A 17,441-nucleotide genomic window follows, 5' to 3' on the forward strand; every position below is an offset into this window, starting at 1 on the left:
CATTAAACACTGCCTGGCAAGTCTGAGCCAAGGTTCCAGGCAATTTTTGGATAAGATTCCACAAACTCTAAGAGATATATAATGGATGCTTGCTTGTGATAGGAACAAAAGTCACTGTACCTTATATGACACCGACTCCACCTTTGGCTTTTTAACAGGAGTATGCTGTAGAGTGTCTTTCTTATCTGAAAAAACTGAATTAAAAAAGGGAAAAATGAAGTCATAGTTCTCTTAAAAATATATATATATATATATATATATATATATATATATAGCACTCCTAAGCCTGAACTTCAAAAACAATTCAAATCCAGTTCTATTGACTGACAGTTAAGATATGGTTTTCTTTACAGTAAATCAGATAACACGAAGAATAATTTTGGACAACCAACACAAGACTTTGTCGTGCAGATACAGACAAAAAAGGAAATATCCTTACAGGGCAGTTCTCTCTTCGTAGTGTTTTTCTTCCTTCTGATTGGAAACTCATCAATTTTTAGCTCACCATCATCTGACACATATTCATATTCATCTCGTACAGGTTTTGCTTTATCCTCCTTAAAATTCTGCAGTGATCCAAACACACTGGTATTCAGCTGGGTTTTTACTCCCTTTGAACTGAAAGAAAAAAAAGATGTATATACAAGTCAGTAACAATACACAGGCTGAAAATCATTTTGGGAACAGATGGAGAGGAAGACAATGAGTACCTTTCCTCACACAGAAACCTCAGTCAGCCTCAACACTTACAGAGGTGCCAGAGCAATTCAAATCAGATCACAAACTCATTTCTGTACCATTTTATCTCCAAATACAATGCAGACCAGAGTGGCATTCCTGACTTCAAATAAGCCCTACACCATTAAAAGCTGTCTCAAAGTGTATGATATATGCAATGCAGGCACAGCATAGAATTTTGCCAGTGTTTATTTAATATTTTTTTAAATACACCCTGAATAGGATCTGCAAAAAAATAATTGAATATAACAAACTCAAACTAGGAAGAACCTGAAGTGATAAAACATGAGATACAGCCTGCACATTGAAGGCAGTAATCACAACCTTCAGCTAAGCAGGGTTATAAGCAAATCAAGTTCTGGACTGAAAAACTAAGTGTATTTCCTACACTGACCAGAAAGGCAGAGTTTCACCTACTGGTACTAAAAAAAAATCCACATAAATAATCACAGGATTTTTTAACCTCCTTTCTTACAATATGAATATTGTTCTGGTTTTAACTTACCCAAGTAACTTCTTATTAGCAAAAGAGAATGTGAATTTGTTGTCCTTATTTCCCGATAAAGGCGTCTTTTCAGATTTGTGTTCCTCTTCCATTTTTAGTAGTGAATCAGGCTTGCTGTTCTGAAAGGCAGAAAGACCCAAAAAAGCCCAATACAATCAGTCAAATGAGCTGTTAGTATTTCAGATTCGTAGATAATGGCAGAGAGTTTGCTGATTTTTATGCAGAAAAATATATTCCTCACAAACATGCTAAGTGATGGACAATGATAGCATTCCCTAGATGAGTCGAGTTCTGTTTAGTTCAGGGACTTGTCCCCATTCAAGAAACACTTCAGCACCAGTTAAGCAGCGCCCACCACAACCAAGCCTGATGCCAGGTTTAAATACTGCTCTCTTATATTGGTACTGATTGAGGTAAAATATTAAACACTGCTCTTCAGCATCATGCTTGTGCAGCTGAGGACAGAACCTGCCCAGTACCTGCAAGCTCACAAATGTGACTGCACTTTATTGTCAGGTTCCATCTACTTCATTCTCACCTCCAGAAGAGCTTGAGTTATATACATGAATTTAATAATTTCATACCAAAGTCATTCAATCTTTGATGGACTTTTAAGCCTAGCCCAAATCCCTTCCTAATCTGTACTGGCTGGGTGACCTGGTCACACTAACCATGATAGTTGCTAACACAAAAAAAATTCAATTGGATGTCTCTGTCAAGAAGCCAGGACTCTCATTAGCTTTCTCCACATGAAAAGACAATTCTCTTCCAAGGAATTTATTTGCACTGAAAAATCTCACTATTAAAAGTCTTTTCTCTGGCCTTACCAAGAGTGAGAACAGATAGTTCAGCATATACTTTTGAAGAACGAGCCCCACACCTTTATCAATGCTTGCTTTGTTATTTTCTGCTGGAAATTGATAGCCACACTCTGCGTAGGTAGATCTATGTACATTCCTCCACCCTTCTGTGTTGCAAAATCAGAAAGAAAACAAAAAAAAAACACGAGACCTTACCTTATATTTCCATTTGGCTTCTGTTTTGCTTTTGTTTTGCTCTCGAACTTCATACTTCTCCACCTCATTCTGCTTAGTAGGTGTTTCCTTATTGGGAACACTTAAAACATTCTTTGTGGCCTGGTGAAGAAATTAGCATGTACTCTTAATGAGGATCAAGCACTGGTATGTCACACAAATACATTTTTATCTAGAGTAAGACATGGCATATTTATGAAAACTTCTTTCCTGATTCATCCCTCTTTGAAATGAAATATCACTGTTCAAAGAGTTCAGAAGATTACTTGCATTTCTCCTTCGTATATTAACATACAGGATTAGTGTAAAAACATGTTCATCTCCCTGTCTCTTGCTCTGTGAACATGTTTTGCAACTGCTTATAAGCTGCTATGAAATTTGGAAGCACTTAGGAAAAACCTTATGGATTCTTCTCAACAACAAAGTGTACAATGCATTTTTCTGTGAGTGCATCAATGAAATCCCCACTATTGCTGAAATTGCAGCAAAACTCAACTATTGGGTATCAAAATGAAACTTGTTAAACGAGCAAAAGTGGTCACAAATCATTGCTTTATCTTCATTCACTCATTTGGCACAAAATCTCATGAAAACAAAATGTTTCAGAAATGAGCCTACTTTGATAACTGATTATGGAAATCCACTATAGAAATGGCAAACAAACACACACACAAAAATACAACCAAACCCCTAAAAAGTCATTTAATTTTTGCCTCCTCTTAGCTTGTAGAAGGATCTGACAGTAGTTTGCCAGATTCAACTTGAATAGATGTTTCTTTCTTCACATCAAATGAGTTACCATGCAAGCAGGCAAACCAGGTTGAACAGTCAGGTAAAAAAGAAAAAAAAAGAGAGAAAACTCTCATTTACTTCAGCAAAGACAATGGTGGTTGATTATTTTTTTCCATGAGAGCTAGGGACTTTAACCCCACCACGGCAACAATGGGGCAGGGTTAAAATCCAACCCACCTTTCCCTTCTTTGGCGTCTCGATCTTTGTCAAAGCCTCCTTTGTGTGCGCCTCCAGCAAGTCGAGGTTCGGGATGGCTGGCGGTGGGCTCTCTTTTGCCTTCTTTCCTTTCTTTTTTCCTTCTCCCTTAACTTTTGGTGTTTTGGGAGGTTTGGGTGGTTTGGGAGGCTTGGGAGGCTTAGGGGGTTTGGATGGCTTGAGTTGTTTGGGGGTTTTCACAGTTTTCGGAGTCTTTTTTTTAGGGAGCTTTTCTGCAGGTGGGGACGGCGGTGTCACTTGGACAGGTGATGGTGCCTCCTCCTTCTCCACAGGGCAGATCTCCTCGGTGTTTGTGTTGGCACTCGTATCTGCTTTGCTGGCTTTCGAAGCGTTCTGTAGCAGAAAACAGGAGGGCGTTCAGACCCACTTGTGCTGCGTTGGATGTTCCCTCTCACTCTCCCTTCCTTGGGGAAACAACTGCCAGTAATCCCCCCTTCAGAACTGGAGTATCTACATTCACGAGCACCCAGTGTCACACTGATGCTCTTCTCACTGCTAATTTCCCCCAGCAGCTGCCCATGCATGACTTTGACCTGGAGAAACTCCAGTGCCACTGTGTGGAAGTTAACTCTCTCCAGATTGCATCAGGTAGGACACTTAAATGGACGGCAGTACAGACAAATGTGTAACATGAATGGGCTTTTGTTTAAAATGCTAATCAGCTTGAGCACAAACCAATTTAACTCAGATGGGATAAACGTAGCAGAATCGTGTTTCATGCCCTCAGGTAAAATAAGCAGTAAAATAGCTGCCCAATTAAAATTAATACTGTCTGACTAATTATAAAGAAATTATTTTCTGCTCCAGTTGCCATTCTGACGATCAGAAAATGTACATACTACATCAAAGAGGATAAGATAGATTTCAATGCTGAGGTCTTTGGATATAGTTAAGTAGTGGAATGCAACACAGAGTCTTCTCAAAACACAAAGGAGCTAGCTATTGTCCCCCTGCACTGTCACACAGCCCCACTAGGCGGAACGTGACACCAGACTTACTGGACAACAGCTCCACGCAACCTCTGTGTTTTTGTGAGTTTATTTTAAAAATAATCTTCACGTTTAATATAATAAGTCTGCCTAGAAACCAGCCAAGAGCAAGGCCTCCTACTGGGACAACGCACAGAGTGACTGACTGTCCCTAGCTCAGAGAATGTCACAGGTAAGACCAATGAACATAAGGGCATACCATATATTGAGCACAATTAGAGGATAGCAACAGCATTCTTTGAGTTCTACTGTGTTTTTGGGTAGAAAGCAGATAAAGAGAAAGGAAAAAAAAAAAGATGAAGAGGACAGCGTGGTCAGTCCAGCTAGAAGAACACAGAGGAGAAGACACAGGGCAGGCATGCACAGCACGAAGTCATGGAGAAAGCAAACAGGCATCCAAAACATGTGGCCAGTTAGCCATAGACAAGAGTCCTGAGCAGTAACCCTACTGCTTAAGCCTCTTATGAATTCTTTTAATGAGCAGAATGGGGAAAAAAAGATTCAAGTCCTCGGTTTTACAGTCTATGTTATTGAAAAACATATAACACTGCTAATATGATGAAAAGAACACAAACCTCACTTAATCTTATTTCTTTGGCAAGGTCCTTGATAAGCTGTGCTGGTTTGAAGTTTTCAGGTAGTTCATCTTCATGCTCTGCTAAAGCCTAAATCAGAACAAAGCCAGACTGATGTTTCTGTGCATGTTTTTTTGCAATAATGTAGTAAAACTCATCAAGTGACACCTTACTATTTTTTCCTAAATACTGAAATCAATACTGACTACACGTATAATATGGAAAAACACTCATATATACTTTATTTCCCCTTCTGGGTATTATTGCTGTTCCCTCAGGACAGCTATTGACGAAGTCAGCAGTCTTTTTCACATATTATTGCATGTTCACAACTGTAACATCAGTTTGCTTACCCTCTTATATGAGATTCTGAGAGAGACTCCTTTTCTACACCTACAAGGAGAGACTGTCTCAGAATGACGACTTCATTGCACTCAACAGGCACACACCTTGCCAGCAAAGTAGCTTGGGAGCTAGTTTCATTCATGTGCTATGTTACAGTGTTCTAAGTTCAGCTTTGCCTACTTGCCAACACAGCCCGACTTCCTTTTGCTCACTGCTTCACATCTGTGAGGCAAGTGGAAAAACAAACAGGGTGAGATGAAGAAGAGAGCTTCCACACTGGCCAGCCCTGCTGCAGGAAACCAGCAGCAATTCAGAACTGGGGCTCAAGCACTCTCTTATTGCTGTACAGACAGCAAAGTCCCTGGCTACACTTAAATATGGGACAGTCACGTAAGTGACCTAAGCTGTATTTGCTACACTGTGTACTCAGCTGCTCACTCCTCCTGAAAGAGTCTGAAAGTCCTAAAGCTGCTAGTTCCCCTGCCCGTGTGTTATGATTGAGTGGCCTGCCTCCTGCAGTTAATTCCCCAGAACTCTAGGAGCAACATACACAAGAACAACGCTGCCGAAATGACCGCAGAGGGAGATTTGGGCTGCAAATCTCTTTAAGCCATCTCTCTAGGCAATATGTATTTCCTGGCTTAATTGATGTGTTGATTTGCAGGAACTGAGCATCTTGTGCACACAAAAATGCAGGTGTTGTTCTAGGCCTTGCTCGCATACACAGCCTTTACTTAAAGATTTGGCACATGAAAATGCTCAGAGCTACGAAGAACATTCATTCAGTATCTTGTTGATCATAAGCAAAATTGACATTTTTTTAGACCCCGGTGTCCCTTTTTTTCACTTGCTGACTCATCACATAGCACCAAGGAATTCCTGCTGTCACACTCTTCCGCTCTCCTGGTCCCTCTCTGGGCTTCCAAAACTAGCTGCTTTGCTATGACAAAATGGTTTGTCATTTGCTTCTTGCGCCAGTGACTGACAAACACAAGGAACACAATATTAACACAGGGTCTTCTCCTACCTGTTTTTTAGTCCACGACCTGAAAGCACCATTGAGGATTTTCGCTCCTTGGAGTAAATGAGCGGGAGGTTGTTGCCCAGCTTTGTGCAAACCTAAGTGGAAAAAACAGTGCCATTCAAACAATGAGAACTGAAGCCTTTCTGCATAAATTCTCTTTTTCTAGAAAGTTTAACTCTGAAACTTAACTTTTTAAAACTTGGCCACCACAAGCAAATCCCTATTAGGACTTGATGGTAAAGAGCGTATTTATTGTGCCATAAATCCAACCCTGACTTCCTACAGTGTGTTCCTGTAAGTTATGTTTACACTGGCAGTCCTTTCGGTTCATTTCTTGGTTGCATACTCAAGCTAGCTCCCATGCTCATACATCCTAGGCTGTGGGAATACAAAGCTAACAAGAGAAGTTCTTTCATTCTCCTGAAACAGCAAGTACTGATATGTGGAAACAAAGCCATACCAGGCAAAGCATTCTTCATGAATACAGATTTGCCTAAGCTTTTCTGCACAGTACCTTTTTTGTTTACAGTCAGCCACAAAAGTGACTATCGCTCCCTTCTAGGCAATACTCAGAGGGACTCCTCACATTGCTTATTAATTAGACACATTTTACTTGCTATAAAATACCCACTGAGTGTCCGTAGACTCAGTCATAAGAAATAGAGTCAAAGAGCAAAGCAAAATTGTAAATTTTTGTAAAGAACACACATGGATGTCTGGATCAATTCTGAAGGAATTTGAATTAGATGATGTTGAATTTCACAGAAGACTTTGCTTTAGTTCTCAGTGTTCCTGCTGGCTCTATCAATGATGTTTCAGTTGGGCCATTACTTCTGACTTGCCCACGTATTTCTACCAGAATCAGCAGAATTATGGCAGAAGAAGTGCTATTCAGCATGCTTTGAGCTGACATTGCATGAAGCTATGTTAAGTCAGGGAATGAATTCTCAACTTAGACGAGCCCAGGTGGTTGGTTACGATATTATTTGCCTCTGAAAGAACTTAAATCTGTTTTATAAAGAAGGTGAAATCTTTACTTCAGCATAGGTAGGAGAGACAGGTAAGGTCCTTCTTAGAGTAAGGTGCCAGGCTGATTCAGATGACAGCCAGACCAGACCTGCATTCAGCTGGTACGTGAGAATCAGTCATCAGATATGAACAAGATTGACTGTGGCCACCTGTGGCATACCAGTAGAAATTACGAGTAGCTATTTTCAGGTCCCCAAATCTAAGCAATTAAAGCAGGCAAAGAAATTCAAAGTTCTCTGAATTGAATTCTTTGAAAAAAAGTTTTACCTTTGAATGTTTCTAGTAGATGCTTTCCCATATACCAACATGCAGTCTCATAGTTTGGAAACTGGGTTAGACTGACAATTTTCAACCGTCTTTCTACTTCATATGCCCTGCAATACAAAGCAAACTGATCTTAAAGGCATAGCAGCTCGCAAGTATGTTGGACAGTGACAAACGCTGTTCATATGAGCCCAGAGTTCATTTTTCTTATTTTCTTTGTGCCACTACCAAGCATTCTGGCAGCAGACCAAAAGCAAAATACAAAAATAACACTGATAAGAAGCTGTGTGATTTAGGTGTCATTATTTGTCCAGCATCAGTAAAGACTGCTCTTACTGTTTTAGCCTGGGCAAAGAGCCCAGCTGAGCAGGTGAGTGCTTATGCAAAAAGCAAACAGCGTGCTGCAAGGGAAAAATCCCAACAGTGTAACAGTTCTTCCTTCACGTTGGCCACATCAGTCCAACCATTTCCTATATCTTTCCATGCAATAGAAGAAAAACGGCTTGGAATTACCACTTCAGGAGAAAACAGAGATTATAGAAAATTGTGACATTTTAAAGATGGATTACCTCATCTGCATTTCAACACTTAGACTATGTAGAAAATGTCCAGCAAAGGCTAGGCAGTCCACAGGTGTAAGAGTTGCATAAATCCAACCTAGGTGAGAAAGAAAAGAATCCTAAGAATTAAAACTGGGCACACTGTAAAGAAGAAATAATTCCCCAGATAATTGCCATAATTTACTTAAGCACCTTACTTCCCAGATAGAAACACAGCTCTTCAGTCCAAGTCAGCACTGGGACCCCACGTGCTCAGAACAAAGTTGCATTTGGGCCCTTCATTTTGCACTAGAAAGGCCTGGTGCAGAAGGTGCTAAGTACCTCTGATTAAGCTTCAACTGCGGCAAGACCAGACAGACAGAGAAAGGGGGTAGTGGTCCAAGTGCCCTTTCTTGTTACCGTCAAAAGCAGCCGCAGCACCTAGTATTAGAGGTTGTTTTCACATCCCCATAAAATCTGTGGCAGTGTCTGACATTGAGCTTGCTGTAGTGCCTATCCAAGCTGAGGCTTCCAGGCAGCACAGCTAACAGCCTATCAGGCAGCCTATACAAATTCGTGTCAGCCTCACATGAAACCATAAACACACTCACACTACACAGGCTCCTATAGTTCTTTGGTGTCAAAGGGAATCAATGGCAGGAAATGTTGTGGGGGTCACAGTCAGCAAGCAATTCAACATGAGCTCTCCCTTAGATACTGTGACCATTAATGTCATACTCGGATAGATAGGGAGGACTCTGCAGAGTGCTTGAGCCCAGCTGGACCAAGGGTAGAACACTGGATGCAACAGCTGTATTTTCAAAATAAAAATACAAATATCCTGTTGCTCAAATACTGAAAGAGTAAAACTTCTGACTTTCTTTTCTAAGCGCGTGAAATTCGACTTCATACTTTGTCAGGGAAAGGTGGTCAAATCACATTCCTGCAGCACTCTGGCCGTGCTGTTTCAGCAGCTGTAAAACAAAGAGGAAACCCCACCTGTAGCTGCCCGCTCACCTGAAGGAATGAAGAGTGTCTGTCCTTGTTTAACCGTGCATTTGTAACATTTATCTACCTGGTCTGCAAAAAACATTTCACTGTGGTTTGCTGCTGATTGCCAGCGTTCATAGAGAGAAATATTTGCCGAGGCTGGTTTGATGAGATAAAATATTTTTTCTCCCTGAATTAGAAAATACAACATTAGCAACAAGCAGCCAAATCAAGCAATGCTGCACTGATACAAGCACAAGCAGACACAAATATGGCATCGTCTATTTTTACACCACTTAAGTAAAACTTACAAGTCAGTTTTGTACAGAGGGCTGGAATAATTAAATCACTAGCTGAGCACATTTGCTCATATTTGTGGGACAGATGGCACAAAGAGTTTGTAGTGTCAGATACCATTACCCTGCAAAGCAGGATGGGGCTTCTTCCAGGCCTTAGGACAAGTGCATGCAGAAGGCATCGAGCAAACATTTAGTAAGAAATTTACAGACAATTTAGTGAGAAAACACAAACAATTTCCACATGCCAAATTGCTCTGTCTGTCTGTAGACTGGCACTACTGAGTGCACTCACTAACAGCACTGAGGGCTGTGCTTATTTCTTATGGGTATAACTGGACCATGGGGAAAAATTACTAGATCGAGAGAACTTCAGGTTGGCTTTCCCGTATAAAGTATAGCGTGATTCTACCTTCAGCACATGGTACCAGGCAGAAGCTCCTCCCGAATCTATGTGGAAGTCTGTGTAGCTGTCCTTCACACAGATCAGGCAGTACTTGGTCACTTTTGGCTTGGCCAGAAGAGCATCGTCAGGCCAATAGTTTTCCACCCAGGACAACTTCTTCACTATATCTGGAGGCTCTACAAAACTTGACATCCTTTATAGGAAGAATTAAAATGATCACACACCTCTTAAATCAAAGGCTGCAGCAATCCTGATCACAAGTCTTAAGTATTAATGTTAATGTTAACTAAATAAATCTTGATCGGATGCTGAAAAATCACAGTTATGTTTTTAGTTAGACTGGTTAAATTACATGAAAAGCTCTGAAGAAGGAAAAAATCTAATTGGGGTTGATAAGGTGTTTAAAATACAATATATGAGATGTGTAAAATGAATGTAATTTATACAAATGTCTACAATTATTTACATTAAGCATACGTATTTATTTCCATAAATACATCACATAAATTATATCATTATTAGCCAAAGCTAAAATGATGTAGTGCCATAATAAACAAGTATTACAGTCATTCATCGCCAAATGGGCTAAATTTAATATTTAAATACTCCAAAATTTGGCCTAATATCTACAGGGGGTGGAAGCTCCCTGCTGGACACTCAAATATATAAATTCCATGGAAGTATCTGCGCTTCAAACTAAAATTAAATGCTCCCACGTGTCATTTATGTTCACTGTCAAATACGGATGACAATAGCTCCATTTAGAACGGCAAGGAAAGATGGAGCAGTGCATTCAATTAAAATGTCACTGTCTATGCTAAGAAATAAAATATTTGCTGGTTAATGTCTAAATTAGCAGCATATGAGTGACAGCCCCAGCAGCCCTGCAGAACAAAGACCTCCCGTTATTCTCTGATAATGGCAGAAAGCTAAAAAATCTCTACTGAAAATACCAGTAATCTTTGAAGCCTATAATTACTACAGATGCTCTCTGCTGAAATGGGTGTGCGCTGCTAAAACGCTAACTACAGGGCTGGAGGTAATGGCTTAAAATAAATTAGCTGGTAATTATTCATCAGCCACCTTCTTTAAGGCCACCTTAAATTTCATGTCTCCTTGCCAAAATGGAATGCTCCCCAAAACAACCACTCTTTATGTTTTTGTTGGTGCTCATCATTTTACCTGTAGAGTCTGCATAGAAATAAATCTTTTGCTCCACAAATTCTAGATATCTAGAGCCACAAGAATTGCAAAAGCAACATTGTAGATGCATCCGAGTGCTTATGGAATAAAGTCACAGCTCAGCTGATGAATACAGCTGCATACAGCACAAAGCAATAACTTGAACTCTTAGGCATTTCCATCAGCTAATTATCTTATGTGGCAAGCATGTCATTTAAAACAGGAGAACAGTAGATTTCCTATCACTGAGGATTGATGATGTTCAATAGGCAGTGCCATGACCATTTCACTGCACCACCAAAGCACCCCAGCCTCATATTCAGACTCATCTGCTCCCGTGTGTGACATGGGTCACATGGGAAAGTTGCTGATAGTTAAGCCTGAACTACCACGCCAAGCACAGGCCCACTCACTCCATCTCTGATCACTCCCTCCATCATGCTACAGCATTTCATTTCTGCGCTTTGCCTGAAGCGGCTACAGATGGACAAAGCAGTGGGAAGCCATCAGCACAGGAAGGTTACCTGGTGTCTGAAAACTCCAGGTTGGTCACATTGAGCACCCTCTTCCTGTTGGTACTGTAGTAGTAATCCACAAACTCCTTGAGCTTCATCTTGCAGTCCTTCTGCTTGGTGACATCCGTGACATCAACGCTTCTCTCCGGTCCTAAAAATTAATTTAATGATGAAGAGAGACTGCCTGGAGGTCCCACTGTGTGTGCTTGGGGCTGAGCTCACATTTACAGAATATATGAACACCTCATTTTTTCTATTTTCCAATCTTCTTAGCCTCTGTAAGTTTTTTTGCTTTGCTTCTAAAACAAAATTGGATATGTATGAAAGGGTGCGTTTGCATTCATGCCCTATGACATAATTATTTCTGTAGTTTTTCTCTTTAAAGGATTAATGATATTTTCAGTCTACTCTTTCTTTTTTTGCGTGGTGAAAATTAAACGCAAACACTTGGACATGCACAGAGCAAGCTTTACTCACCATGCTGTAACATCTTTGTGATTGAACGTATTACTGCACAGGATATTGAGTAAAAAGTTCCTTCATGCTCCAGTATAGATTTTACTTAGGAATTTTTGAAACATTTTTCAAGAGTACCATGAAAAAAATTGACTTTTTTGTTATTTTACTTATTGAAATTCCCCCTCTGTGCTTTAGTACAGAGAATGAGCTGCTCATACATGTGTACTTCCTTGACAAACCTTGTTGGATGCCAGTTTCCAGCATAAACACTAGCAGTAGCAGCTGACTGCATCAGTGGGATTCTGCACAGGGCACACCATAGGGAACATGGAGAAAGTCACAGCTTTATGAAGACTGCCCATTTCTAAGCACACTCTCCTACCCTTTCTGCAAGAAAACAACTCTCTTTATTTTTTTTCCCTTCCATTTTAATTGATCATATTTTTGTTTTCCCAGTGCATCATTCCTAACTTTTATCACATTAGAGAGAAAAAAAAAAAACAATCTTTTTTTTTTTCCCCTAAAAACGTCAGTGAAGTAATAACACACTTGGCAATCTCATTGGTGCTGTTTTGTCCTCTGCTACTTCATTTACGTTGTTTCTAGAAGACATTCTGGGTCCAATGTAATAAACTGAAAAACAGTGCCTGTGAAACCTCATTCAGACCAACCAATCCCATGGAGGTTATACCTCCATATACGGAGTGTATTGGTTTTGTTCACTTTAAAATCTGGTGCCAGCTTCAGATTAAACAGCCTCTGTTCTTCCCTTCAGCTCTTCACTAATGGTGCTGTTGGGAGGGTGGATGATTTCAGCTAGAGGCTGAGAGTGCCAGCAGATGCATGAGGAGCACCCAGGTCAAGCAAGAAAATCTGCTCACGTAGCAGACGGGCAAGGAAAATATGTTTCCTGTAGAAACAATGGGACAGATATATAACAATAAAAGCAGGAGTCTTGAATTCTCCGTTACTGTCAGAACCTCACTGCATACAATCATTGCAAAAGGAGCAGGGGGAGTCAAGAACAGCAATGGCCTGGTAAGTAGCACTCAGTATAAGGAGGTAAGGGAGCCCTGAAGCATAGACAGATACAGAAGAGCTGGAGTTGCGGCTCCAAAAGGACCACAGTTTGCCAGAAGGCTGGAAGAACGCAGATCTGAGACAGTAACATAGAAGAGTGAAGGAATGAGAGAGAACAAGAGATGAGATCACACATGCAAAAGAAGGATATGGAGACAAGGTGAGAGATTTCAGAACAGTTTCAGGGCTGCTGGCCACGGGATGTCTTCCAAGGTTGAGTGATGTGATGACTTGCAGGAAGATGCAGCACAACACCCTGCCCAAGTTAGGGACAGAAGGATGCCAGCATGAATGCGAATGACCAGCAGCAGTGAAAAAAAGCTCTCAGTGAAGTGACAGAAGTGCTGAAATGGACTGCCTGTGCAGAGTAGGTGTCTCAGTCTAGTAATTCCTTCAGCATGAAGTGAGATGGCAGCAATCAATTAAGGGCTGGCCCCAGGAAACAATTTCTTGATACCACAATGGCTGTTCTCTTAATATAGTGCTATGGAGTGCAGTGCAGTATGGCACAGACTTATTCTGAAGTACACAAGTTGAGACAAGAAACACAAGTGAATTAATTGCTAATTACAAGTTACCATTACATAATGAATCTTAAAATCTGCTTAGCTGAAGGTGTGATGTCAGTATTTCACAATAGCATAACCTCCTTCCTAATTTGGTCATAAAACACACATACACTCCCCTCTCCCCAAAATTCCCCTTCATTGCTCTCCGTGCGTGTGTGTGTGTGTCAAAGTCTTCAAATAAATATAGGCCAAAATATGTCATCGTTTAACCTGTAGCTGGCTGCCACCCTGCCTGCAGCAATTCTCCTAAGTTGCTTTCATTTTATTGAGGCAATCAACCTGATCCAAACACAAGGGATGGTCCCAAGGTCCCCCCCCATCCCATTCCCAAGAACTCCTTGGCATATCACGACATGGCACTAACTCAAGGAGCTGCCTGGGCAGGGCTGCTTGGCCCCGGAGCCAATACAGAGCAGCTCCAGGCAGGGTGCTTTTTTCCCCAATACCAGGCCCAATTTTAAGGAAGCAGCTGAGCTCTAACGATACATTTCCACTGCCCCAGATACGCACCAACGTAGTTTTCAACATCGCTGACGTAGAACGTAGGTGCAGGCACAGACAATCCCAGGCCATCCTTCTTGGGAACCAGGATGGGCTCTGTGAAGCCATTTTCTTCCAAATACTCTGTTGTTAGCTGGCTGCCTGGCACTTTCACTACTATATCTTCAGCACTAGAAAAGCAAACATAGATTCAGTGGTAAGGAGCTTCCATGCAGAGCTTGGCATCTTCTGCATTGTGCTACTGGAAGGAAAAATTACGGGTAGGCAAAAATAAACTGATATCATCTGTAAGCAGCCACTTCTTCCCAACTCCCATTTTGTTCAGTTGGGTGCCTCCGTTTGTTTTGAAACAACCAGAATATGCTTGGACCTCTATTATTTTATTCAAATGCTAAAAAATGTGTTTTTTGAAAAGAAATCCACTTCTTAAATTCTTTACAAATGCCAGCTATGCTACGATTTTCCTATATCACTCTGTGTAGCTCTACTGAAGAGTAAGCAATATGTGAATGTATGTCTTTTCTTAACATTATATTTTCCAAACAAATAAGGGCTACATTTATTCAAAGTCTACAAAGAAACTTGAAGGTATGCAGACACACCAGAACATACAGTGCCAGCAACTAGAGAGAAAACAATTTGTTGGTCATGAAGCATACAAGCTCATATTTGCGAATATATGTATATACACACATTTATTTGTTTTTTAGAGACAACAATTCTCTCAAGAACTCTCAAAAACCAAAATGCCTACTGGAATAAGCATTCCATATGCAAAGCACCTCTGAGAATCAGTCAAAACACAGTCTTTGAGAGAGGCAACACTAGAAACAATAAGCCCTGAGGTCTTGGGCTCAGCAGAGCCGATAGTCAGTAGTCTTCCAGGTGGCACTGGGCTATGCTCTAAGCTGTCACTGAGACCTGCCCTGTGGAGACAATAAGCAATGCTTTAGCACCATCCAGTACACTTCTTGAGTAGATTTAAGTGACTATGCATGATGGAAAGTGATGCAATTCGCAGCCTGGATCTCTTTGAACTGTGTGGATGATAACACCTATCTGCAAAACCTCACTTACATGCAAAGTAGGTTTGTAAGACAAAAGCCGTAAGGCAGCGGGTTACAAAGCACATGAAGCACAGAAAAATCGTCTGCAATTGGCTCACTCAACTCTAATGCACCAACTACTGGAAACTTCTGAAATAACATCTCATGGTGAGAGACCATTTTCTTAACTACAGGAATCTGTCTTGTTACCAGTGATCAATGCCAAAGAAATTAGTGTTAAATATTTCAATTTAAAGAGGGCAATATTTAAAACGTTGCATAATCTCAAATAAATTGCCTGGGAAAGACTTCGCAAATCGTTTTTAAGTAGTCAAATAAATGGTTCAGGAAATACTCTGCAAATCATTTTCCAGCAGCTGAGAGAGTTTCAAAGTGACGAATCAAAGGGCAGGTTTATCAAACGATCCCTCATTCAATTTAAAAGTCCAATTCCTAGATCTTTTCAAGAGCAAAACGTTTTGAATTCAAAGTGAGAAATGACGAGGCTCTGGATGAAGGAGAGCCCGAGGTGTGCTCTAGTAAAGATGTGGCAGGTCTCTCTTCGCACCACCTCAGTAGCCAAGCCAAGGCTGGGCTCTGGGAAGACATTGGTGCAGCTCTGTGCCAGCAGGCTGGGGCCAGAGGAAATAAGGAAACATTGACGTTTTACCCCCAAAAGCATTACCTCGGGGAACCCTTAAGGCTAATACATGACTGCCCTCTTCTGCATCAGCTCTGAACTACAGCTGACATTCGGTTCCCAAAAAGGAAGGTAAGGCAGGTATGTCCTGAGGCTTGGCATGGATCATAGCACTCCATATTTATGCAAGCAAGAAGAACTGAGGCTGGAAATGTTAAAGAGCTAGAAGTGAACTTTATGAGAACCTCACAGGAAGGCTGCATCTGGTGAAAGAGGTTCTTGTCACGTGCTCTTAAAGCTCAACAGTTCTTTGCTGCCCACAGAGTGCACGTTAGGCTCGTGGAGGGCTTCCTGCTTCAGAGAACCAGCATACCTCTTGACAAAGTAGATACTAATTAACTGCAGCTAAGCTCCTCTTTAAATTCCAGGTAATCTTGTGAGTTGATAATGAAGAGGAGGAATGCATTTGGGAAACAAAGAGCACAGACTAGAACTGTGTGCAACAACAGAGCAAAGCGTAAGACTGGATGAATCAAATTTATCTTCCGGACAGCTGCAGAGCACATTCATGGAACCCAGTTACCTCCTGGGTATAAACTGGCATCTGACAGGCTGGCAGAGGTACATCTAGCATGCCTGGCATCAATGAGACATCAAATAAGCACAGGAAAGGGGTGTAACATGCAAGCTGAAGAAATGCATGGTGAGAGAAGCAGCAGCAACTCATAGGGCACTGCGTGTTATCCAGATAGGGTCCTTCCTCTGCTCTCCTGCTGAATGCACCCTGTGCACTGCAGTCTTTCAATTAATTTTCAGTCTGCATAAATATTAATATACCATTAAACCTCTGTAGTTTACAGTGCCCATACGTATCTCACATACTTGTTTAAGTCCAATTTGCATCCGTATGTGCCACAGAAATGTCTAGCAATGATGGTGCCAAAATGGGGAGCAACCTCTATGCTACAATACCTGAACAATTAACGTAATTATTATTATTAATACTCCACTTCCATTTTGGCATTAAAAATTCAGGAGCTGAATGACATGAACCCAACTTTTTTCTTGTTTGCTTTGCTCAGGGTTCCTTTTGATCTGAGCTCCACAAAGGGACAGTCTGGTTACAGCTGGGTGTTGCCTTCCGTGAATCAGCAACACTTCTGCCTTTAAAACAAGATCCCCTTTTCAGTTCATCAGATTGTTGCCACTGGGTTTTGTAGTGAACATCTGCAGATTTCACTCATTTTCTTTAGAAGAGAAAATTTCTCAACAAGGCCGCTTTGCTAATGCCACAAGTGCCACTGCCAGTGGCCTGCATCTCACAGGGACTCTGAACTACAGACTCTTCTTGCTCTCCATTTTGGCAGAAGAGATTTTCTTATCTGGCAGCACAGATTTTCTTATATGCCCATGTAAGTGGCAAACAAAAAAACAAAACAAAGCAAAAAACAGAAGACCATACTTCTTTCACTGTTTGGGAACAACACAACATACTGAGTCAAATTCCTGTTTCTTTAAATTAGAGAAGAAATCCCATACAACTCTGTGTAACTATCAGTGAGGTGCTGAAAGCATTAACTGAGAACTCATCTCCCTGGAGTGACTGGGGAAGTGAAGACATCCACTAAAAAACAGAATTCCTATCTTCTCTGGAAAGAGTTTGTCATCGTGATCGTTGCCTTCTTAAGGTACATTGCTGGTTTGCAT

At 41.0% G+C, this 17,441-nt stretch overlaps 1 protein-coding gene across 2 annotated transcripts in view; it reads right to left on the reverse strand.

Annotated features, from left to right (window-relative positions):
* PHF2 (PHD finger protein 2) overlaps positions 1-17,441 on the reverse strand; it is an 81,665-nt gene that overhangs the window by 14,546 nt on the left and 49,678 nt on the right. For both annotated transcript variants that reach the window (XM_052679111.1, XM_052679110.1), the window contains exons 5-17: positions 14,058-14,218; positions 11,449-11,590; positions 9,749-9,935; positions 9,068-9,230; positions 8,081-8,168; positions 7,515-7,621; positions 6,222-6,313; positions 4,850-4,939; positions 3,247-3,618; positions 2,260-2,379; positions 1,244-1,362; positions 440-618; positions 121-194 (exon numbers count right to left, since the gene is read on the reverse strand). In XM_052679111.1, coding sequence (XP_052535071.1) covers positions 121-194; positions 440-618; positions 1,244-1,362; positions 2,260-2,379; positions 3,247-3,618; positions 4,850-4,939; positions 6,222-6,313; positions 7,515-7,621; positions 8,081-8,168; positions 9,068-9,230; positions 9,749-9,935; positions 11,449-11,590; positions 14,058-14,218 — 1,894 coding nt within the window. The remainder of the gene's footprint in view (positions 1-120; positions 195-439; positions 619-1,243; positions 1,363-2,259; positions 2,380-3,246; positions 3,619-4,849; positions 4,940-6,221; positions 6,314-7,514; positions 7,622-8,080; positions 8,169-9,067; positions 9,231-9,748; positions 9,936-11,448; positions 11,591-14,057; positions 14,219-17,441) is intronic.

This window comes from Tympanuchus pallidicinctus, unplaced genomic scaffold, assembly GCF_026119805.1.
Source record: "Tympanuchus pallidicinctus isolate F22 unplaced genomic scaffold, pur_lepc_1.0 scaffold17, whole genome shotgun sequence".
Taxonomy (NCBI): Eukaryota; Metazoa; Chordata; class Aves; order Galliformes; family Phasianidae; genus Tympanuchus; species Tympanuchus pallidicinctus.